The sequence below is a fragment of the Spermophilus citellus genome, assembly GCF_964194105.1.
Source record: "Spermophilus citellus genome assembly, chromosome: 11".
In the NCBI taxonomy this organism is placed as follows: Eukaryota; Metazoa; Chordata; class Mammalia; order Rodentia; family Sciuridae; genus Spermophilus; species Spermophilus citellus.
Window position 1 is genome coordinate 132,482,251 of NC_138192.1, and position 25,007 is coordinate 132,507,257.

Below are 25,007 nucleotides of genomic sequence, written 5' to 3' on the forward strand. Positions count from 1 at the left end.
ACCTCTGCCCTTCCCGAGCCCCTCTGTGTCGACAGGGGAGTGGGGGGCCAGGCAGGGAAGGCACCTGTCACCTGCTTGGTGAGACTGACAGCTCGGAGGTGACTGCTCACGTGCTACTTTGACATTTCTTTTCTCCCCTTTTCATTTGTTCTCTTTTCCTTTTTGTTTTCTCTCTCTTTCCCCCGTCTCCCCTCTCTGCTCTCGGGATGCAGCCAAACGCAAAGCGTGGAAACTAAACCGTGTTGGTAGCCTGCGAAATATATACAGCAGCAGCAGCGCCAACACCGAAGGTAACGCCTCCCCGGCCGCCCTCCTTCCCATGCAGACTGGAGATGCAGCCGCCCAGCAGCATGTGCCTTATTGTGTTTGCACAGTCATTCCTGTGGTCTTTCCATCTTTTTGTTTGTGTGTTTTATTTTACCACTCATGTTCCTTTCAGCTTACTTAAATTTTGACCTTTCCCTTCAGTCGTAGAGTAGTGATGTTTAAATTACTTCAGAAACCTATTTTCTCCTCTTTTTTCTTTTCCTTTATACATGTGGGCACTCAATGTAATATTTCCCAAGTTATTACAGTTTTTAAAAGTGTTAGTATCAGGTGTAATGATCTGTAGCCAAATACAATAGTGTGCCGTGACATTTAAGTAACAGTCTTAATTTGTTTTGTGGAAGCAGTCTCCATAATGTCTCTGCAGCTCTAATCCAGAGGCAGGCAGGCCCGGGCCATTTGCATGGGCTGCTATTGCTTGTAAATTCAGTATATTGTTGTGTTTCTAAAGGTCGTCTGGTGCCAAAGTTCACAAATTGACTTGCGTTGCTTTTTTCACCGAAGACAGCCGTCATTGCTTTTGTATAATAGCAGATTGAATTTTTCCCCCACCTTCATTTGAACAACACAATTATAAATTGCCTTTTTTTTATGATTACAAATGTCAGGGGTCAGGATTATTTTGATGCCAGGCAAAGGGAAACCACGCCGTCCGTCCAAGTACATGCAAGGGAGCTGGCGTGGACTCTCTGTGATGCAAAACAGGTCACGGCCGGCGAGCTTGGTGTAATAGGGGGGAATTTTTTTTCACTTAAGTGCGAGCCAAATGGGTCAAGTAATCGCGAGCTCATGCCCTACCGCTAATTGACTTATTTGGGGATGATTATAACTGTAATATTTTTCTTAATGTCACTGTTTTCTGGGCTGTTGATTTTAGCGATTGCCAAGCAGTGGCATTAAATCTCTTGTAAATTTTAAATTGCACGCTATTTCTGTAAACAAGTCCCTTCTTCACATCCTGGTCATTAACCTTTGCTGATTTATATCACCGTCCTCTTTTTCTTCCTTTCACAATTACGCCTGTCCTGCTGCCGAAAGCTCTGCTCTCCGCCAGGAAAAGAAAAAAGAATCTGGAAAACAGAACTGCACTTGCACAATGGCTTGTTAAAGAGCCAGTTTTTAATCATCTTTTTTTTTCCATTGCTCAAGGGGGAATTGTCTGCTAAGGTGCCCCAGTGGTGCTTGGCCCGTTGATGTCTTCTTTCCAAGCATTCAGCAAAGACAAAACGGTAGAGCGGGAGAAAACAGAACTTAGGAAACAGTCACACTCTGTATCTTTTTTGTGCCTTTTAAAGGGGACTGATGTCACTGTTGCTCGGGTGCATACCATTTCTCTTCCCTGTGCCCTTAGCAAATGTTTTTCTTCTATATGCCCACAGGTTTGTCACCACCAGTTGTTTACTGACTTCCAGGCTTAAAAACTAGTAAGTTACAGGGTCTGACTTTAAGTGTAATTGAATACAAAATTGGGAGAAAGTAAGGAGGCACACATGGGCTCCCCTTCTGTGAGGGCAGACGTCAGGATGCACAGGCATGCGGACCCTCAGCCTTGACCATTCAGGTAACAGCCCACTGCGCCAAGCTGGGGCCGGGAGGGTCCGTGGAGGGAGTGAGGGTTGGAGGAGGCCAGGTCCTCTCTGTGCATACTGGGCAGCTATACAAACTCAGGGTCCCCAAGCCAGCTGTCAGTAGCTCTGACAGGCAGTCCCAGGGACTTGGGGGGAAATAATGACGGCGCAGCCATTTCCCTCTCTCCTGTTCGTCCATTTTTCTCTGTCACAGTAAGTTTCTGTTCAGTGTTCAGCAGCATAATCATCCTTCATTTACTTTGGCTTTCTCTTAAGACTAATATCTGTATGCAAACAGTCTCATTTCACACAACCTTTAGTAGTAGATCATGGAATTCGCATAATTAATTCGATAAATGGTCAGATGCCCTCTGATTTCTTGCCTTTGGATGTATGACATCATTGCATGCTCACCATGACATCATCTGTGTGAAATTTGTGACCTGAGCATTCTAACTTTTGTTTTAACCCTCTGAGGCCTTGAGGGTGACACTAAATGGACCCATCCCAAAGTGGAACCTTTTGTAGGTGCCCTACTTCAGGATTTACTCTGAAGTACCCCTAAAACACCACTGAAATAAGGTTGACCCCAGAGTTAAGCTCTCTGTACATGGTTAGAGTAAGAGGGGAGGAGAGCACACTGTTGGGCTTTCCTGGGGACACAGGTTTGTGGGAGACAGACAGGGCCACAACTTGAGCCCCACAATCATTGAATCCCTTTTTATTGAGTGCCTACTTTGTTCAGCCCCTGGACTACATGATCTCCTTTCATCTCCATGGTACCCTCCAGGTAGGTATTGGGTTACAAACAGATGGTAGAGGGTCCCTGGAGACAGGACTTGCCCTCTGTCTCTCCATTTCAGGCCCCACTCACAGAATCACATGGGAGGGGTGATGGATGGATGTCAGGAGTGGCTGGAAACAAGTTAAACATAAGCTTTCATAGAAGTAGAAGCCCATGTACAGGATTGGAAAACAAGCAAAACCATGTATTTTTTCTCTGTCCATTAGGGCACATTTAATCTCTGAAGCCAAGATAGAAACTTGCCTCAGACATACATATTTTACCAAGTTTTAGATCTTGGTGGTTTTTTGATAATTTACCTCTTTCTCAAGATTCCTGCCTTCTGCAGGAACGTAACTTTAACTTATGCATCTCAGAAGCCTGTGAGTGGAACAGAAGGTGGGTTAGTGATGATGCTCTGGTTAGTAGCTGCTGCCAGCCCAAGGAGAAAAAAGACCTGCCTACAAGGTGGCTGCGGCCAGCCTTGAGAACATTCAGCTCTGTCTCAAGTCTTTCTAAGAACCCAGAGAGGCTCCTCAGAACAGGGCGGACTGTGAGGAAGAAGGCCGCGAGGGGGGAGGCCTGCTGGGCTGGGTCAGCAGCAGCCCTCCAGGGTGGAAGGCCCAGCATCCGCACTCACCTGCCCCTGAACAACCAGAAACAGGCTGAACAGCAGCACAGCAGGTGGAGCGAGGAGACGGAATCACGCAGGTGCCTGAGCTGTTTCAGCAGAAGGGAAGTACTTCCAGTATGTGGGTGAAAGGGAGATGTGCTGGAACGATGGGCATTTCTTGGGGTGCGGAGCCCACTGCATCTCCCCTAGACAGCAAGGTGCATATGCGCTCTCAGGCGTGTCTCTGGGTGACACTTGTACAGGGGTCAGCCATGCTTACTGTCGACCCCAAGTCAGCCCACCATCCTGCTCTGTCTACGAAGGTCCATTTCTATGGTTCAGAACTTGCACCAGAGACAGACCTGGGAAGCCCCTGCGCTGGCACATCTCTGTGGCACGCCAGCCTCACTAGCTGAATCAGGACCTTGGTTCTCAGTAGGCACCTCCAGCAAGAAGCAGCCGAGTTCCTGCTGGAGGGCATCTCCCTGCAGCTCCACCCCAGGCCTGCGTCAGAGGACCACGCCCACTTCCTCCACGGACTGCCAAGGAGGTCGCTGCACCCCTGAGCAAGCCTGCGCAGGCCTGACCTCTTGACCATCCCTGCCCCTCCCAGGTACTGGTCACAGTCCCAAGACTCCCAGCAGAGTCGGGGTCAGCCAGTGGCAGACACGCCCACTGCTCACATCTGAGCTGCCGATGGCTGGTGGGCAGCCTGCTTCTCATAGCATCCACTCCACCAGGATGTGCCACTCCCAGGCTGGGTCCAGGATACCTGGAGGGGTCATACTGCCCCCGCTGGCTGCCCTCAGGGTCACAGCAGTCCAGGCCTGCGGCCTCAGGAAGAGGAAAGGTGAGGGTCCTGCGCAGCCCTAGGGGCTCGGGTGGTGGAGGGGGAGCTGCGTCTGGGTCAGGTTCAGGAGGCTCCATCGCCTGCGGAACCTGGAGGTTCCCATGTGACCCATGTGACCATGTGACCCAGGGCTGCAGCACATGGCATGGAGTGATTCCCGGCGTCCTGTTGAGGACCTGCCCAGCCACCCTGGAGGGAGGTCGTGTCCACCCTGTTTTATGAGGGCAGTCCTGGGTCCCAGGGACACTAGCTCATGGGGCAGCCCTGGTGCTCCAGGCTGGCGGCAGCCTGCATCTAAACTATGCTCAGTGAAGAGCAGCCCTGGGCTGGAGGAGAGATGGGTGAAGGAGACCAGAGGGTCAGCAGCCGGCTGTCACCACCAGAGGAAGAGGCTGCCCAGAAGGCGGCTCTGCTCCTCCCTGTAATGGGAGCCAAGGGGACTCTAGAAAGCGAGGACAGTATCAGCAGGTCTTTCTGAGGAACTCCCTGCAGCTCTCAGCATGCCCCAGCCATCTTCCCAGGCCCATGCAGGAGTCCACCCTCCAGACCTGAGTCTCGTCTGTGACCCTTTCCCAGGCTCAGAAGAGGCTGTTCATCCCAAGTCCTCCTGCACACGCTCTTCAAGCTTTTACTCTTCACCAAGAATTCAGCAGACCTGGTGTTGTTTGTGACAGCGACTGTGGTCAAAAGATGCCCCCAGGCTCTTGAGCAAGATGGTCTTGGGTCGTTTCCTCTCCCCAGTCTCTAACCCTGAGGCCATTGATGTGTGCTCCATGTGCCTCAGTTTCCCTGCCAGTGTGCTGGGTGGTGGTTTGGAGTCAGTGCCCATGGGAAGCTCTCAGTGCAGGATTGCCCCTCCTGGTCCCTGCCTGGTGTCAGGAGCACCCCTACCCAGGACCCACACATTCTCTGCCCTTGAAAGAAAGTTAAAATGTTCAAACCTTATTTACATAGCAAGGATATGCAAGAAGAAATGTTGTCACCAAAGGTGTGAGAAGAGACTAGAAGTGCAAACTTAAGTCCTTCCCCAGCTGGTTCCACTGCTGCACCCCCAGAGAAGCGTCTGGTCTAGAAATTCGGATCAGGAACTCAGAATCAGGCCAGGATCCAGTCCCAACTGTGTGAGCTTGATGTTCCCTTCTCTGCCTCTGACATCGAGACAGAAAGCCAGCCTCAAAGAACAGGTGAAGAAAGATTGAAAACCTGGGCAGCCCTTCCCACTGAGCCAGCCCCCAGCAAGGCTGACCGTGGTGGTGGTGGTGGCTATTAAATTGTGGTGCACACTTACCTCCTAGAAAAATAACTTGGGCTCCACAGACAGCACCTGGGGACCATTTTGCAGGCCCATGTTGTGCATAAGTCAAGACAGAATCAGCCAAAGTGAGCAGCCCTGAGTGACAGGCAGCATGGATGCAATCCGTCTAGACAGGAAGCCTTCATGGAACCTGAGTCTAGGGCGACCGTTTACGGAGAGAAGCAAGACAGCTTTTCTAACCCCCGACTTGTGGGAGGAGGAGGAGGTTGAAGATCACCTGGGAACCAAGCACACCTGGAAAGGGAAAGCACCTACAGGGGTACCGCTGGTGCTTGCTGGTGGCCCTGGACAGCCAGGTCTCCTGATGCGCAGACTGGGCCCTGGGCAGAGCACGCTACCCTGTGCCTGCCCATCAGGGTGGTGCTCACTTGTTCCTGCAACCTGGAAGCCCTGGGGGTGCCTCTGGAGAGTGAGGGCAAACCACCTGAGACACCGTCAGCACACAGCCCTGCGCAGTCACTGGAGCCTTCCCCTCTGAACTGGAAGCCCGACCTCGGGCGTGAACAAGGGCATCTGGGGCATGGGCAAGGGCAGGAACTGTTGCCCAGTGTCTTCTGCGTCCCCACATTTTGCCAGTGTTGTATCAGGTTGGCTGGCTGGTTTCCCGGGAGTTTGTTAGGCCCTGTCCTGACTTTAAGAAATGCCCAGCTCCCTGTAGCTCTGGGACCAGAGCTCCCTGAACTGACTTTCTCCACCCCTGGCTCTCAGGTGCTTCCCCGGGTCCTCACAATGTGATTGAAGACAATATCTCCTTGGTGTTGTTGGGAGTACCTCCCTGTGCTGAGATTCAGCAGGAAACATCCCAACTCTGTGGCTTTCCTTGGGGGACTTGGTTCATCATGATCAGTTATGCCCTTGTCCCACGATAAGCCCAGCACAGCACCTGCCAGACTCTTGGCTAAACAACACTGGCCGGATTCAGGGCTCCAGAGAGATGTACCTGAGAACCAGGAGCTGCATGTGCTCAGGGTGGCCAGGGTTCTCTTGGTTTAAGGTGGATGGCTTCTCCAGCAGGAGGGGGCGTGTTTTTGTATGTCTCCCCCACCTACAGAGGTCTTGGTTCCGCACAGCCCGGGACCGTATCCATCGGGCTTTCTTTCACACATTTTCCTACAAAAATGAGGAAATTTTAAAATAAAAATTGGCTCTTTGATTATGGTGGGTCTGGACCGACATCTTGAACGTGGTTTTCACCATAACAGAGTAGAATATCTAAACCATATGCCTATTCAGTGTGTGCTTTTAAAGCAGAAATATTGAAGTATTTTACAAACTGTATGACTCAGAAAATCAGCACAAAAGCCCAGAGCTCTGTGTGGCATTGCCTCACAGACTCTCCCAGGGCGTGGGCAGCAGGAGACCCAGATACAGCCCAGATCGCCAGGAACGCCATTTCCAACTTGGAGCCAGGGTGGCGGCCACCTGGAGGATGGTCTCGGGGGTTCTGAGGCTGCACTTCAGGCAGGAGGAGGTCCTTGCTTACAGAATGTAGAGGAGGGCAGCATGTCAGTGTCCAGATAAGACTGGGGTCAGAAAGACCAGGCGGCCTCACCTGGGCGCTAGTCAGCAGACCACCGAGAAGGAGAGAGGACCCCCACCCCGTGGATGCCCCTGTCTGGGAGAGGCTGGGGACCCAGTGCTAACACTGTTAATAGGGTCACAGCCAAAGGTGGTCAGCACTCACGATTACCTGGGGGCTGATGTGCGTGCTGGGACAGAGAGCCTGCCTCTTTCGTGACAGAGGGGAGGTGGACAGGGTGCTTTTTTCCCTTGTGGCCATGGCTGTTTAGTCCAGTCACTTTTCAGGGCTGCTGTCGGGGGCCTCTGGGTTGGCGAGTCCAGGACTCACCTTGGCCTTGTGTGCTGACCGTCCGCTGCACGGGCACAGCAGTGCATTCTCTGTGTGCAGTTTCAGTAACACGTCTCATTTTGTGGTGTGCTTGTCATTAACTGAGTCGAGAAGCCCGTCCACCCTGGGAACACTGGGTGTGTCCGGGTTCCAGACTGCGGGGACCTGGGAGTCACCTCTCTCTCAGAACTCAGACTCACGTCCAGCCGGCGAAGACCTGAGCGAGACCTCCGCACCCCCGTGGAGCCTTTCCCGAGCAGAAGAGAGGGGTCCTCCGCCCCTCTGCTCCTCAGGCCTGCGCCCTCAGGGATTTAGAGATGCTCGTGTTACAGTTTGGGGCGAGGATCTGGGTCACCTTGGCCATGAGGAAAGGACCCTGCAGTCGTCCTGGCCCCTGGATCCCCACCCCGAGACCTAAACAGGCAGCGTCCGTCTCCCCCCACCTCCCCCAGATTCCTCCTTGTCAGGTGTCCCTGTGAGAAACAGCCCCGGCCTGGACAGCTGTTTCCAGCTGCTCTAGCCCTTTAACCCTTTGTCTGCTAGGATTCCACAAAAATAATTGATGACTGATTGGCCCATTAACCTTTAAGGAAAAAAAAAGTTTGACAGCCGGGACTTGTGTAATGAGGAGGGATTCCTTGTGAAGTCGGCCTGACGGCTGAGCCGCCTGTCCCCGAGGAGGCAAAACTAGCCCCCCGGGGCCTCGTCTGCATAGAAACTGGATGCAATTAGTGTAATATCCGGTGTTATTAATGTCGTTGGGAATAATTGGGCAGGTTGGTTTCGACAGGTTCATGGTGCTAAAATACTATTATAGTGGACCTTTCCACAGACAACCGTTAAACACGGGAAACTGTGTAAGTCCCCGGGAGCCCAATCACAAGGCTTTATTAAACAGCCAAGCTCTGGAATGTCGCGCTATGAGGAGGCCCACCGCCCGTTGGCGCTGGGGCGTGGTGGCATCTGGTCTTCCGTGGTCCGGGACTGACTTTGCCTCTTTCCACTTGTGAGGCCACTGCCGTGGGGAACTCCCAGGACCCAGTTCTCATTTCAGGGAGTGAACTGGACGGAAGCCGCAGGTTCCCGCTGTTGGAGCCTCGGTCCTCGTGGTCTGCGAGGGCGGTGGTGCGGGAGGTGCTGGGCTCCGTCGATACCAATGGTTGGCCTCGTGCTGCCAGTTCTTATTGCTGCCATTTTTTTCTCATCTGATAACTCAGATGTCACCACAACGTCACTCTGTAAAGTGCTGCATTTCTCCCAGGCCATTGGTGAGGTGGGTAATGCTCTGTGGGCCACTGAGATTTGTTGAATGTTAATGATGGTGTTCTGTGCACACGGAAGAAGGGGAAATGTTTGGGTCCAAGAACTGGGGGGAGCGATGGAGCCTGGAGATGTCAAGGGGCAGACTGGGGAGACCAGCAGGAGGTCACCTGGGAGGTACCCAATCCTCGGCCCATCTCCATTGGCAAAGTCAAGACTGACGTTCAGCAGGACAGAAACCCATTTAAAAGGGTATGGGTCACAAAGGGCGGATAGATGGGCTCCGGGAACTGTGGTGTCAGTGGCAAGAGGAACCTGTGCCCAGACCCAGCAGACACTGGGCTCTCAGCACTTCCCACCCCTGCTCACTGTGCTGCCACCAGCTTTCTACCTGTCCCCAGGTTGGGCCCCATGCAAGGGGCAAAGGCACTGCACCTGAGAACCAAGTGGCCCTGACCCTGCCAGGAAAGCCGGAGGACACGTGCATCAGCACCCCCCAGAGCCGGGCAGAGTGGCCAGTGCATCATGCACTCTGATTGGCCAGCATAGGGAGGACCGTCCATCCTGCCCCTGGTGACCAGTGGCCAGGCAGCTAGTCACCCACAAAGGTGGCAGCAGGTCAGTCCCCAGCATGTGACCATTACATTTGCATACTGTGTCACAGGAACCAGAATGGCCTTGGGTAGTGCTTCCAAAAGCATTCTCCAGCCTGACGCCATCAGGCTGCTCAGGGGTTTCTGGGGGAACTACTTTTAAAAGACCAAGCATCTTGCTCCTCCCATGTCAGGAGGGAGAGAAGATTACATAAAGCCACTGGGAGACCCTCTGGTCCCCACTGGGCACACCAGGAAAGGTCCAAAGATGGAGAGAGGATCTGCTTACCACTTTAAGATGGGAAGGTACTCAGCCAAGGCAGTGCCTGCAGAGTGCAGCCCATTCCTAGAGGCACCCGGGCCCAGTGACTGTGTTCCTTTGTGTTTGTATCCCCTGCTGCAGATTCACCTCAAGGAAGCAGCTCACCCCTCCAGGGAAGCCGTGTGCGACTCACGGCCTGAACCAGCAGTGGCTCTCTGATCCGTGTTCTGGTGTTTTATCTTGGTAGGCAGAGAAAATCACAGGGCCAGTATACGTCGTCTCTGAACCCCGACCGTGGGCAGTCACTCCTCAGCCTCCCTTAACCACGACACTCAGTCTAGGGGCTTCCGTGCAGGGAGGCCAGGGGCCTCGTGGGGCTCTGCACCCAGGGTTCAGTCCCTCTTGGGAAGCGAGGTGCCCAGCTGGCTCCTGTTGAAGATCTCAGGTGCAGGGTCACGCCCTGCACAGTCTGGGCATAGGCTTCCATCTGCCTGCCCCGGGCTCCCACCGGGTGGACTGGACTCCTCTCCAGGGAGCCCAGTGGTCCACACCACAACTCAGCCTGGAGCATTAGCCACACAGCACTATGAGTCAGGGGCACTGTGGCCTCTTTGGGACCTGTTGTTGGTCCCTCTATGGACAAACCAGACATCTTCTGTCTCCAGGGCTGGGCTGAGATGTTCAGTTAGAACAAACAGAATAATCCATCGTATTTTCGCTCACGTATGCTGCCCCTCAGACTGGAAAGGTTGGTGGGCAGACAGGGCCACAGGGCCTTTGTGCGTGCGTCATCTATACCACAGTGACTGCAGTGACCACCGAACTTACTGTTGCGACACCCTCTACCCCGAAAGTGTTGGTGCCGTGGGTTGTGGCTGCTGTCCCCATCGGTTCCTCATCTTCTCAATGTCCTGTGCTGTTCCAGGTCTAGTTATCCTCTGGTCTCAGTTGAGTTGACTCTAGGGGCCTGCAGAATGGGTTTCTAATTGGGATGAAGCTTGGTTGTGCTCTGCGGGATCGTCTGGGCCTTCTCCTGGGCTGCCCTTTCAGAATGGACCTTTCCTCGAAAGCCCGGATCCCGGTGATTCTCACCGGCCTCCACAGGATGGAGGGCAGGACTGCGCCCCTCTTGGTGGGCAGCATACCCCTGCTGGCTTGTGCCAGTAGCCTCATGTGGTAGGTTAATTCACTTGGGGCTTTACTATCCTTCTCAATTTCCTATCTTTCACATTTGGACAAAATGGCTTTGTGTCTTCAGCCACAGTGTTGATTGAAATATTGGTCAAGGCGAGACAGGCAGCAGCCCACTACGGGGGCCTCTGCCTCCTTCATCCTTCCACAGAATCCTCCAGTGAGTGGCTGACCCCAGCCCAATTCGCCTGCCTTCCGTTCCTCCAGGCAGGGCCTTCCTCATCCAGGTGAGCACTCAGGAGAGTCGCCCTGGTGGTCACCACCAGCAAGGCCACACACTGCGGAGAGACAGGCAGGGAGACCCAGCGCTGCCATGTACTGGCTGTGCAGCGAGGCTTCCCGAGGAGGGTGGCCGAGGGCTGGGCGCCAGGCTGCTTTGGTTCTCCCAGGGGTGTGGAGGCATCTGCCGAGGGTGGAGCAAGAGCGCGAAGGACTCCTGTGTCCTGGGTGTCCTAGGCACGTGTCAGGACAGCCACAGGAAGGGCGGTCAAGTCAGGGGTCAAGTGAGGAAATCTTTGCTCAATCTCATTCCCTAAGCATGTCCCGGGGCCAGGTAAAGAAGGCAGAGAGGCAGAGCAGAGGAAAGGACCGGGCACTGAAGGGAGAGGCACAGGTGTGCACTGACGTGGGAGATGTCAGTAGAGATGCATGGTAGAACATACGTGTAAGGAGTCGGACACCAGAATAGGGCCACAGGGAGCACATGTGGGGTTTGCAGGGAACAGGCTGAGGTCCGGTGGCCACTTGGTTCCCTTAAGTAGATTGTGTATGCCTGATGAATAGAGCCAAGCCAAGCTGTACCTTAGTGACTTCATGTGGAAGTTTTGTCTTTGCATGGAACACCAAGAGCATTGGAAGTAACTGCTCTTCAGAACGAGGCCCAAAATGGAGATGCTTCTGTGGCAGCGTACCCAGATCTCCACCGTGGTTTTTGTCACTTTGTGTCCTTTATCTGTGTATATGCCTGTGCCTGTCCCTACCACACAGGGGCATTCGCAGAGCAGCTCTGACCCCCACGCCAAGTAGCTCTCTGCCTTTAGCTCCAGTGAATGTAGCTCACAATTCTATCTGGAAGTCCGAATGTGAAAGCTGTCTGGAAGACTAGTGAGCAGGAGTCCTAACTAGGAAGCTAATGGTTGTAATTGTTTTCACTAGATAATCCAATAAATCCTGATCAGAGGGGGCTTTTATGTGTGCATTTGAATTTTACGAGTGCGAGCCTGCTAGTAGATCTCTTCAGTTCTACCCATAAGTTACCAAGTTTGCTTACGGTCAATCTGCATGTGCTGTAATTCTGTCCTGCCCTGTCAGTTTCCTCTGAGTTGGCATAAGATACATGAATTGGGGTACTGTCTTATAAGAATCTGTGCAGAAAGGTTATAATTCATAGTATTAGGACATAAAAGCCCATGGATCAGGAGGCTGGACCTTTTAAGATCCACAGATGCATTGGCTCAGCCTGTAATTGCAAGGTGTAATTGCAGGTCAGCCAGGGAGAAGCCTGTTTGAAAGTCAGTGATTTTTTTTTTAATGAAAATCCAACAAGTCCCCCAGTGTCCGGGGCCTTCCTGGGGTGGGGGAGGGGCTGCAGATCTCCCCGCCCCACCTCCTCCCTTCCCTTCCTAAGGTGGGTGGAGGTTCTGCTTGTGCATGAACACAGGGGTCGCTTATTCTCTGAGCTTCAGGGCAGTGGATGGCACCAGAGCTCCCGCTGGGTCTCTTACTCTCAGAGCACTGGTCACTGGCTGTCCGTAGTCAGGAGCCTGAGAGGCTCCTGGGTTTCCTGCTGCACTCCGTCCCCTCTCTGGTGTCAGCTTCAGCAGCGGGGGTGACGGCAGCCAGCCAGAGCCCAGGGCTTTGTGTACAACCTGGCCTCCCTGGGCACCAGTGTGGCCCTAGATCAGGCCCTCTGCAGCACCTCCTCACCTTTAGGGGAGTCACAGGCCTTGGAGAGGCCGGGGGAGGCTTGGCCCTCCTGACCAAGGTCACTTTCACTCCCTGAGGGTGGGCACTCTGTAGACGCCAAAGGGTTTGCAAATGGGCATGCCCACAGCCCCACCCTCCAGGTGCTGTTGGGTGCAAGACCCACAGGTTTAGGTCCAGCCCAGTGGGCAGTTAAATTCTGCAAGAGCCATGAGCCTATTTTACACAAAGCATGACACGATTCTTTACAGACTATGTAAGGATGTCATAGGAACGTGGCATGATTTTCTCCGTGTAATTGGCCGTTACACAGTATTGTAGGACAGTGCATTGAGAGGACATGGACTTCCTCTTCCTGGACATTGCCTGAGCCCCACAGAAGTGGGGCTTGCCAGCATCAATGGGATTGGGAGAAGGGGTCTCTCAGCCACCACAGGGGAACTGCATTTCTCCTGAGACTAAAAGGAATGAGGGAAGGTGGCTGGAGACAGTTGCCGTGGCCTTGGGGACAGGAGGCAGGAGTTGGGATAAGTGTCCTCGTGGCCAGTGCTACTGGGCGTGTGGCACGGAAGGGCCTCGAGAGCTGCTGAGGCCAAGGCTGGCAGGAGGGCCTCGGGAGCCGTGCTAGGGGAGCCAGGAACCCAGCAGGTGGGAGCTCTGTGCCCTAGACACGAGCCACTGAGTGGCCATGTGCAGATGGTAGAGAAGGTGCCTGGATACCACCTGGAAGGTGGGCTCTTCCCGTGGCTACAGGGCAGTCATGTAGCTCATTCACGGGCCAGAGCTTGCAGACCGCTCACCCAGGAGGACCTTGCCCCTGAAGAGCCAGCTTCACATTTCTTGCTGGTGGTTTGTCGCTGGTCCTGCTCCTCCAGAGTGGTACCTGCTGGGCTGGTACTGGGAATTTAGGGCCAAGGTTTCCGGGCCCAGGCCCTGGGAGGGAGGTCAGTGCACCTGGCTAAACCAGGAGAGACACTCTGCTCTGTAGTGGTTCCCTTGCCCACTGCACAGGTGAGGGACATGCTCCTAGGGAGTGGAGGGATTGGTCCAAAGACCAAAATGGGGTAGATGGTGTTGCAACATGTGGTCTCAAACTGCTCTCTTCCTATCCCAGAAACGTGCCCCTCAGCAGACTGCAAGCCTCAACTCGACCCTTCCGGTCACCTGGAATTCTGCTCTCTGGTCTGAGGATAGCAGGAACTAAAGCTTCTTCCACCCTGACAGGTCCTTTGCCGTGGAAGGACAGAAGTCTCTGGCGTCCTGAGTGCTGCGGTGTTGCTGCGTCTGCGCGCAGCCGCTGTGCAGTAACTAAAACCCAGTCCTGAGATGAGCCTCGCTAACTTAATCTTCTTCCCACAGATACGATGGTCAGCAGTAAGTCACAAACTTATTCTCCTAAGTTGCTTGGTCTGTGCCCGACACAGAGACACTGACATCACACGCTGTTTCTCATTTTTCCCTGTCCCCGAGCATCGATTGAAACCTAGCTAAGCCTGCTGGCTTTAGGAAGCGATCTCGAGCAGGCGGAGGTGTGTGGATTCAGATCCCCGCTGCCGTGCTTGTCCAGGCCTGTGTGTGCTGCCAGCCCCATGCAGGTGCCATTGAACCCAGAGGCACTTTTGTGACAGAGCACTGGCAGAGGGGCTGCTGTCTCATGAAAGTAAACTCTTCATCCCCACCACTCTGTGTTTCAGAACAAGAAGAAAACTTTGAGTTTATCATTGTGTCCCTCACTGGCCAGACCTGGCACTTTGAAGCCACCACATATGAAGAACGAGATGCGTGGGTCCAAGCCATCGAGAGCCAGATCCTAGCCAGCCTACAGTCCTGCGAGAGCAGCAAGAATAAGGTAAGCCCTCAGCAGGCTGTCTCCCGAAATCAAGGCCTCTGATCATTAAAGAGCAGCAAAGGCCCAGAGTGCTGGCCCAGGAGGACAAAGCATCAGGTGACGTGTGGATGACAAGGACCCAGGTATTCTTTGTGAGCAAAAGACTAAATAAGTGAAAAGATAAAAACACTCTGTCCATCTTCACCGCGTGTCATGCCTTGGTGTCCTGGCTTGGCCCTGTCCTTGTGGCAGGATGTCCAACACTGAATCTTTGTTCTATCAGGTGGACACGCTGAATGGCCATGGCGGGTGCTGGAGTCTCCTGGGCTCTTAGGTCTTACGCATCCACACTTTGTCTGGGGAAGAATAAATCAGAAAAAGACACATACCATTCTGTTCCCACAAATGCCCGAAGTCCAAACCCACGCCAGGTGGGGAGGTGGCCTTGTTAGAGGTGGACACGGAAGGTGCCTGCAGACCTGGGCGGGAGGGAGATTGGGTGAGGAGAGGTTCTCTTTTCTAAACTGTTGCTAAAGCCTGGTGCGTGTTTTAATCAATAATTAGAGGCGACTTTTTTTTTTTTTTTTTACAGTTGTATAGCCAAAGAAAACGTGTTTTAATGTGCATTTTTTAGGCCACTGCTCAGTGTCATTCCTTACACTAAAATTATGTTCCCATCCAGAGCTGCTTCCATTTCACTGTTTTAATCCTCGTCTGTTTAAAACCCCCTTGCTGGGACATTTTAGAGCCTCAGAGTACATTTTATTTTTCTAACTGTGCCCAAACAGAAACTGAGGACATTGCCCACCAACCTACAAAGTCAAGTGCATTTAAAGCAAAATCCTGGAAGGGATTTGTGGTGAGCTTTGTGTGCACATGCAACACACTCCCACACTCGGATGCCAATGTGAATTGAAACATGCTTTCAATACTTGGGTATCTAGCTGAGGGGAATTAAAACCCAATAATACAAGATACTAATTAGACAAAGTTACTAAATCATAACTTAAGGTTACACAATAAGCAATAAACTATTCTACATCAAACAACATGTCAAGAGATGGCTTCATTCACTCCTCAATATAAAGAACTCTTACACAAAAATAAGATTTATCCCAAGTGTCCCTTGAAATTGATCAATTTTTGTTTTAAACATGATATTAAGTGCATATTTAATAAACAGGCTGTAACTGCTGCAGGCGTCCTTTCCCTAGCACCTGTAGAACCAGCAATTCCTCTCCACTAGGTAATGGTGCTCCTTTCAGGACTGTTCAGGTGGAGCAGAGCTGGAGGCGACCCAAGCATCTGGGGCAACTTGACAAGGGATTCATTGATAAGTGGAAGACGAAAGCGCACGGTATCAAAATATCAGAGCTCGACTCTGCGTGGCCCCGCCACGGGTCACACGTCTTCACGTACTTTAAGAATAAGTGCCCCACCAGCACGCTTTGTCCCAGTTTGGTTTCCTCAAATGGAAAGGGGGTCTCCAGCCATGACATGGTGTGGACGGGTTTTCTGAGCAGTGAGCAGGAGTTAGGTCTGCCCTGCCGACGAAGCCCGCAGGTCGGCTTCCTCTGCTTCTTCGGTCTTCGTGCCAAGAAGCGCAGTGTCAGCCCAAGTGCGTTAGCACCAACCTTCCCGGGGACCCCTGGCCTCCTGGTCACACACACAGCACTGGACTTTCCTCTTTGCTGGTTTTGGCAGAGTCCGTCTCAACAGGTGGATCCCGACGCGTAGCTTTTCTCCCTGGATCATGCTGTCTCCTGAAGACATCAAGAGAGGAGACTGAAGATCTCCCTCCCCTATATTGCACGGGGTTGAGCTGATGGTGTTAGGAGGTGTCTGTCTCCCCGGGCTTCTCATATTTTGCTTTTGTCTGTCTTCCTCCACGCCCAGTCCCGACTGACCAGCCAGAGTGAGGCCATGGCCCTGCAGTCCATCCGGAACATCCGCGGGAACTCCCACTGTGTAGACTGCGACACCCAGAGTGAGTGCGCCAGGGGAGCGGGATGGACGTGGGGCCCAGCTGCAGGGTCAGGCTGTCGTCCCTGTCAGGAAGGGCGGTGACGGGCACCAAGGTCCACTGTTCTGTCCAGACTTTACCTTAGCAGTCTCGCCGATGGGCGTGCACCATTCCCAGGAGCAGTCAGTGAGCCCTGCTTAGGACTGCGAAGGACTCAGCCCAGACCCACATCCCATCTCGTCTGGGAAGCAGCCTCTGCTACATTAGTAACCAATTGTTTGGTTTTTTCCATAAAAATAGAGTCCATTTCTGCCCAGAGATTCTGGACTTTTTTTTTTTTTTTTTTAATTTCAAAAGTATATGTCCTGGGTTTTGACATCATGATTCTTTTTGTTTTAAATACATTACAAACTGCAGCATTTGATTGAACCAGTAGAACTTGTAGTGACTGCTTCATGACTCAGTTGTATTTCGTGCTTTCTATTGTCCAAAATGTGATCGTCCCTTTGACAGGGGCATTTTGTGGCTTACCTCCTGGAGGCTGGGGATTGGCTTTTCACTCTTTTAGTCCCAGCCCTGAGAAGTTTATATTGGGTATTTTTTTTTTCTAATTGTGTTAATGTTTTTGTTTTTGTTTTTGTTTTGTTTTTGTTAAATAGCGTTTCAAAGAGGGGAGACTCAGTTCAAAGTTTAAACCAGGTCAGAGGTCCTGGGGCCAGGCCAGCGCTGCCTGGCAGGCATGGTGACGGGGCTGGTGCTGAATGTCTGGAGCCAAGCCCAGGGACTGAGACGTGAGCCCTCGAGAAGGGCCAGCTGGGCACTTGGCGTCAGGCTGCTTGGGGCCAGCCAACCTGCCACAGGGTCAGTGTTTCAGCGAGTTCTGGGGACACGTCGGGTTTGTGCAGGTGGAGGAGTCTGAAGGGACCATGCAGCATGGGTCACTGCCAAGCAGAGGGTAACCCTGGCCTCGTTTAGGAAAAGAGCAGCCTCTCAGCTGGACCCGTGTCAGAGCCAGTGGGGTGCGGCACCGGAGGCAGAGTTGCGGACTCTGTTCTTCAGTCCTCGGTGCCGCAGAGCAGGACAGGTGGACCCCAAGCCAGCGGGAGGAGACGGGCCTGTCTATCTGAGGGTCCCACTTCACGTGGAGCAGGGTAGAGAGCCAGGGCAAGGAGGCCGACTGGGAGGACTGGGTGGTGGCCACAGGGAAGGGTTGGGCTGCCCCTGCACCGCCACTCGTCTCAGGCCTGGGAAGGGACACAGCGCGTCACTTCTCGTGGTGGGGGACCAGGCTGCCGTTTTCACGCTCCTGGAGATACTTCTTTAAAGTATCTTTTTTTGTTTGAATCTTAAAATTTTACTTTCAAAACGTGTGGTGGTGGACGGAGGTAGAAGACAGGAGCAGTTATTTGAAGTGTGTTTTTATCAAGAACTTTTTAAAGTAGACCTTTCTTAGAAGCACAAACCTGAGACGCTTCAGACCGTCCATTAGGGAAGTTCTGTCCTTGTTTCCACTATACATCTAAGGATTCCGTTAAAAGAAACTAGTCCGTGGCCTGTGGGGACCGTGGCCTGTGGGGACCATGGCCTGTGACAGATTGGAGGTCAGGAGGGGGTTGTGGGGGCACTGAGGGTGGGTGGGGAGGGGAGTGCCTGCCAGGCTGAGGGACCAGTGTGGGTGGAACCAGCAGACCACCTGGGTGGAGGAGCAGCACGGGAGCCAGCAGAGCTGGGCAGCTGGGAGGCGCCAGGTGACTGTTCACCAAGCAGGTGCCATCTTTAATACTCACGACTCTTATTGTTGGTGCCACTGTGGGCCCCTTTACAGTGGGGGAAACGAAGAGTCCAGGGCTTGAATAATTCACGCCAGGTTACAGAATTGGCGAATCATGACCTATCCTTCAATCCACGCTCGGGGCTGCCTGTGTTTCCTCAAAGGTCTTAAAGCCTGGAGAGTCTAAGATCAAGGACACACAGAGACAGCACCCTGGCCAGGATCTTCTGAAGTAAAATCATCCAGTTTGGGTGCAGGGCCGGGAAACATGTGCCCAGGCTGACATTCACCATAGCAACCATGAGCACCCCTCAGCGCAATGGGCACGGTTCAGGAGGGCTGGGTGCCCTGGTGCCTGCTGGGCTGCTCAGGGGGAAACTGATGGAAATGGCAAGAAACTAGTTTGGAAGATGTCCATCGCACCACAGCTGGACCCAGGTCAGGAACACCCCGGGTTCTGCAAAGCTGAGGGCAGTTATGGGCATGGAGTGCCTCAGGAGATACTGCACTCCAGGGACAGCACATGCTTCTCCCAGTGAGTCTGGCTGGCCCATCACTTCAGCTATGCTGCCTCTTAGTAGGGACCAGGCGGGGGACTTCAGTGCAGCATGGGATTTGAAGCTGTGAAAACCCCACCTCCTCCTGTGGTTCTTCTGGACACCAGGAGCCCCGGCTGTCTGCCCTGTTGGTACATCCCAAAGCCCAGCTTCCAGTGTGGACACTAGACTTCCTTAGCTTTGGGGGTAACCACCTGTAAAGGGAGTCTGTGATCCAGTGAATTTAGGAAGCTCAACAGCATCCACCAAGGGGGAGTCGAGGCCTTGGCCCATCCCTGCTTCTGGGAAGTCCTGCCATAAAGATGCCTGTTGCACATGGTGCAGTCCAGCTGTGGTAGAAGTCTGTTTGGGGCACCTGTTGCCAGACACCTGCCAGGAACAGGCCCAGAAAGCCTGCCCTTGGGGGCCCATAGAATCCCAGACCTTGGGGCCCCCACATGGCCCCCACCAGCAGCTAGCCATTCAAGGACAAACCCTGCGGGGCAGCCCAGCCTTTCTGCACTGCCAGTCCTCCTACCCATCAAGTCCTGGCCAGCACTGCTCCACACGGATCCTGCCACCATGTCTATGTAAACATTATGGGTGCCCTTCCCTCCCAGGTGACCCAGCCAAACTTGCAGGGGGAGCCCCACCAGCCTCTCGGGTCCTTGCTAAGCCCACAAGCAGAGCCATCCATTGTCCCAAGTCCTCAGAGCCTTGGCCCCATGTCGCCTCTCCAAAAGGTTGTCCTTGACCACTGGCTGTTTCTGCAGTGCTGGGCAGGCGCTCTTCCACCACGGCACACCCAGCCGCTGACCACCGAGTTTAAACTGCTCACGTCCATCTGTGTCCTCTTGCTCCTCCAGGGGTGCCTGGTTCTGCCACCTCTTGGTGGATCATGTGATCTTCTTATTTCTTCCTTAGATATCAACTGGAGCAGAGGTGAGGCTGACCCTCCACAGCCCTGGTCATAGGGGCGGAACACTCGGTCTTGACTGGGCCTCAGCGGCCAGGGGCTTGGACTCCGGGTCACTCTGCTCCCCTTGAATCTTCCATATTTGTCGTCTTTACAGAAACCTTTGAGTATAGGCCCAGAAACACCCCACCCCCACCCCGTGTGGACATCCTCCTTTAGATCCAGACTAGGACAGTCTGGGAGGTAGGCAGGATGGCCATGTGCCAAGCTCTCTACACACGGTCCATTGTCATTGGTCTACACAGTGGCCTGGAGCAGTGTAGTGGGCCCCACAACCAAATGAGTCTCCTGTACAGTGCAGGCGAGCACCCCTGGGGGCAGCGTTGACTGTCCACTGTAGCACTCAGCAGTGGCCCTTCCACAGGGCACAGGGCGAAAGAGAAGGGGATTCAGTGCAGGAGGAGCCAGTGAGGAGGGTGTGGTGACAACGCACTTTAGCACTGACTTAGCTGGAGTTGGGTGTCTTGGGACTGTGCCTGTCACTTGCCTCTCAGGAATTCTTGTGTCCCCACCTTATGCCCAGCACAAACCACAGCCTGCGGCCTTCTCAGAACTTCAGGTCCCCCAGTGCGGCCCTGAACCTTCCCAGCGGATCTCCCAGCCATCCTGGTGTGGGCTGCCACCCGGCACTGGTGGGCTTCCTTGTGCCTGCTAACGCTGCCGTGGTCAGACCAGAGCCCTGTGTCACTTCCTAGTACATCCTGTCCTGCCCAGACAGCCTACCTCCCACGCGCCCAGACCCCCTTGGAGGGCTCCCCTGCTTAGTGGAGCCATTCTGAGTCACCTGCCAAACGCACTTCAAGGCAGAGCCCTGAGGAGCTGGCGTGACCGCACCTGCCACCTACCTTCCCGCAGGGGAAGCAGGCACAGGGTCAGCCTGGGCAGAGGGCAGGCTGCCAGGAGTCATCTGGCAGAGGGTGATCACGCAGGACGTCCTGGGAAGGAGGACTCCAGCTGAGGCCAGAGAACGAGAACTGTACCAGGGCCCAGGGTGTTTGGCCAGGCGGGGGAGCCCCGAGCACTGGCGGGTCAAGGAGCTGAGCGTCTCCGGTGGGACCAGTGAGAAATGGTTCTCATCAGGACCAGGAACAACTCGATCCAAATGGCAGACAGCAGCCATGGGTGGCTCTGAGTCCTGGGGTGACATGAGCAGGCTCGTTACATTCCCTGGTGCAGGTGGGGAGCCGTCTGCAGTGGGTGGAAGGCGAAAGCACAGGCAGTAGCTGCTGTACCATTTCATGATGGCGGAAAGGACGAGGGTTTGAGAAGGAAGAGCTGGATTTGAGGGAGCTTGAGAGCACGTGGTGAGCTATGGGAGCGACAGGAAACCTGAGGTTGGTTGCCAGGATCCTGCGTAAGTGACAGGAAGGCCAGGGCCGCTGGCTGAGGTCAGGAACAGAGTATGTCTGTGAGGCGAGACGGTGACAGCAGGGTGTCTGCAGGACGGGGATGGAAGTGGACTGTGGCGGGGATGCTCTAGCTCGGGAGCGAGGAAGAGGTGACAGCTGTAGGTAAGAGCTAGTATGTGGGTCGCCTTGGAGCCGTGGGTTGGGTGGGCTGGGTTTTAGTCGGTGTTCTCACCACTGTGACTGAGAGGCCTGCCGAGAACAACCAGAGAAGGAGCAGCTTATTTGGGTGTCACCATGCCAGAGGTCTCAGTCCACAGATGTGTCCGGAGGTGAGGCAGACCATGGTGGCGGAAGGGCGTGGAAGGGGACCACAGCTCAGGACATGATGATCAGGAAGCAGAGAGAAAGGCCCCTCACCATGGGCAGAACAATCCAGAGGCAGTTCCGCAGTGACTGCCTCCTCCAGGCGCCACCTGCCCTCGGCCACCACCCAATTAATCCCTATTCGGGGATTACGCACTGACTAGGTGACGACTCTCGCAACCTGATCATTTCACCCTGAACTTCCTTGCATTTTCTCTCACATGAGCTTTTGGGACACCTCACATCTAAACCATAGTGGGTTTGCTTGGAAGAGAGTATGGACAAGCTGCAGGAGCCCTGAGGGAGGGACAGGTCCAGGAGGAGACCAAGATACAGCAACCAGAAATGTGGGAGAAAACCCGAGAGAGGCTGTTGACCAGGATGGCATCCGAGTCAGCATCGGAGGAGGGAACTGGGACGTCTTCAGCCAGCAAGGGGCCAAGTAAATGGTGGCAACTCCCTTGGGTGTGGCCTTTGAAGGTGGCTGGTGATATGGGCTGCCCTGTGTTTCGGGGACAGTGGGGGGTGCAGAAGCAGAGGTGGCCAGGGTGAGGAGGGCCATGCAGGCTACTGTCCACACCTCCCTCTTCTCCAAACACCTGCAAGGCCGGCCAGAACTTTGTCTACAAAGCCACCCTGCCCCTGCTGTCCTGCCCCCCTCTGCGTTTATTCATGTGGCTGAATTCTTCGGCATCTACGCTTCCTTGTTCTGTTGTTTGGCTGTTCATTTGGGGCATGGGTTTCCCCCTCCCACCTGACACCTCTCAGGCCCAGACCTCTGCTCTGGCCCGTCCCCTGGCATCACCTCCTGAACGTGGACTAGATGTTAAGCAAATGGCTGACTGATTGATCAGTTCATATACGACAATTCCCGGTCATTTGCCGTGTGTAGAACAAAGGACATGTACTCAGTGAATCACACATTGTATCAGCCACCTGGTGTTCTGCCGGCTCTTCAGGTGATCTGGGGAAGTAGTGACTGTCCTATGAGTTGAGCCTTACTTGCTTCTGTCCTTGAAAACATCCTGGCTAATCAGCTGTGGATTCTAGCTTCGGCCAGCCCTGGGCCTGAGTTTCGGGTCTTCCAATGACTCCGGCCTATACCCAGTGAGTGATGCAGGTCAGGGGTCCCAAAGCCCTTCTATGATCAGGTTTGTTGTCCTGCAGAAATGGGTCCTTGGTCCGGTATCACAGCCTGAGGCTCTGTCATTCATTCTGCAACTCAGGGTGACAGAGCCGGCTCCTCACTACCCGAGGGCCCCTGTGCCAGCTTGCCAGCCGTGAAGCATGGAGAGTCCAGTTGCCGCAGTGTTACCCTTAGAAAAGATCCCAACGGTGTATTTTCCCATCATTCTTTCATCTTTGAAATCCACGGACACTTCCATCAGGGGCCTATCAAAACCTTTGTGCTGGTTTAGTAGAGGTGGTATGAGGGCTGCTCTGGCTTTGGGAATGACCCCAGCTTGCTTCCCCCTGCCCTCTGCCAGCAGCTATCTGCTGTGGACGCCAGCCGTCTGGAAGTGAGCATGGCTACTGAAGGGTTGGAGAAGGCGTCCCTCCAGGGGCACTCTAGCTGGACCGTGTCATTGTGTGTTGTGGAGGAAACTCGTGGGCTTCTGCTTCAACCAGGGTTTTAGAACATGTCACTTCTTTGAAGGCACCTAGAACAATATTGAGTACTGGCCAGGGGCTGTGGGGTCATGTGAGGGTGGGGACCGCCCAACGTGGAGTTTGACCAGCTAGTCCTGAAACTCTAAGGACAGCAGGGACAAGCGATGGTGGTCTGACGTGCCCGGCTGTTCCACTCCCCGCAGATCCCAACTGGGCCAGTCTGAACTTGGGAGCCCTCATGTGCATCGAGTGCTCGGGCATCCACCGGAATCTGGGCACCCACCTCTCCCGGGTCCGGTCTCTGGACCTCGACGACTGGCCCATTGAGCTGATCAAGGTGATGTCGTCCATCGGGAACGAGCTGGCCAACAGCGTCTGGGAAGAGAGCAGCCAGGGGCGGACGAAGCCCTCCTTGGACTCCACGAGGTAGGAACCCGGCAGGGCGCTGCCTAGACGCGGACACCACAGTTAGACACTAGGGTCCACCCGAGGGACAGCCACGCTCAGAGTGGCCCTGGCAACCTGTAGGAATGCCAGTTAGGCCAGCCCAGAAACATCTGTGTTGAAAATTGGTCTTAAGCAGAGTGGATAATTCAAACTGCTTAATTTTTTATGTTTGTTTTTAGGCCTTGGGGATTTCTGTCCCCCTCTTAGAAATGTATTAAGCTTTTAACCTTATGAATATATTACTTTAATTAATACATTTCTAATAGGCATAAGCTGTGCTGACATAATTATGACTTTTTGATTCTTTAATCTTATTTACCATTCTTGTATCTTTGTAAGCATCTGCTCCGTTGGTAACCACCCCCGCTCCTACCAACAAGTGAATTTGTGAGGAGAAAATATGTTTTACTTCCTAAAATATATTTCTAACCCATTTAATCAACCAAGTTCAGCATAATGTATGGCGACTCCTCATTAATGTTAATTGTTATCCAGTGTAAAAAACGCATTTATTTTGAGGCCATTTAGTTTCTCATTTGTCATTCACAGCTATTACAAACCGTTTTTGAGAGGACACATGCATATTTAATACCCCTCAGAGGTGGTGAAATAGCATGTCTTCAGAGCAGGCCTGTCTGCAGCCGCCTCCTCCGCGCGCGTCCATGGCAGGTGCTTCCGGGGCCACTCAGCAGGGGTCTTGCTCCGCCTAGACAGCGGGGCTGAGGTGTTTCCAGCGCTCACTTCTTGGGCGTGGGGTGAGACGAAGGCAGGAGGTGCCACCCATCCTTAGCCACAGGAGAGGCCTCGCTCTGTTTTGCTGGTAATGCAGTGGACCGGAGGCCAGTAGTGCTCAGTCCATGGCTCAGCTGCAGACGTCGGTGACCACTGGGTGACACCAGAGCCACAGACCCAATGTCACCAACACTGCAGTGGGAGGGTGTGGTGCCACCTTGGGTTCACGTGACATCGGTGACCACTGGGTGACACAAGAGCCGCAGATTCAATGTCACCAACACTGCAGTGGGAGGGTGTGGTGCCACCTTGGGTTCACATGGAGGGGGAAGCTGGCACCAGTTAGTCCTGCTGTCCCCGAGGCTGCTCTGGGGAAGGGCGGGGATGACAGAGGCGTGCCAGGTTGACTGTTGGAAGTCCCACAGGTTCGACATGCGGGCTTTTCTCATGTGGGTTGCACCGTGCCACGTAGACACAGGTAACTTCTAACAAACCAGAGAAACCCTCGTCTTGTTAAAGCTGCCTTGATCTGTTGACCACCGAGTTAGAAGCAGCTGGGTCGTCCACTAGGCGCGTCCTTAAAAAAGATCAAATCGCGTTGCATTTAATCATTGAAAGAACTTCAGTCTGAAAATCGGAAATTAGATTGAGTTTAATGTTTGAATGAACAAAACATTGAACTAAGGTTGAAAAAATTAACAGGTTTTTAATATCAGGAATTAGAAAAGCTTGTTTTTCTGTCCATTAAAATTTGAAACCATTTAAAATTATTAGAAGTGAAGTTGTGGGTTATTTTTTAAACTGATAAATATTTCATATTAATTTTGCAGTTCTAAGTGAAAACCACAGGCATTTGATAGTTCTTTGTATCTTTGAATGAAGGGCTTGCATTTGTA

At 53.5% G+C, this 25,007-nt stretch overlaps 1 protein-coding gene across 10 annotated transcripts in view; it reads left to right on the forward strand.

Moving 5' to 3' along the window:
• The window catches only part of AGAP1 (ArfGAP with GTPase domain, ankyrin repeat and PH domain 1), a 496,078-nt gene that overhangs the window by 413,597 nt on the left and 57,474 nt on the right, over positions 1-25,007 (forward strand). For all 10 annotated transcript variants that reach the window (XM_081261162.1, XM_081261161.1, XM_081261163.1 and 7 more), the window contains 3 exons: positions 14,230-14,384; positions 16,260-16,350; positions 23,136-23,358. In XM_081261162.1, coding sequence (XP_081117288.1) covers positions 14,230-14,384; positions 16,260-16,350; positions 23,136-23,358 — 469 coding nt within the window. The remainder of the gene's footprint in view (positions 1-14,229; positions 14,385-16,259; positions 16,351-23,135; positions 23,359-25,007) is intronic.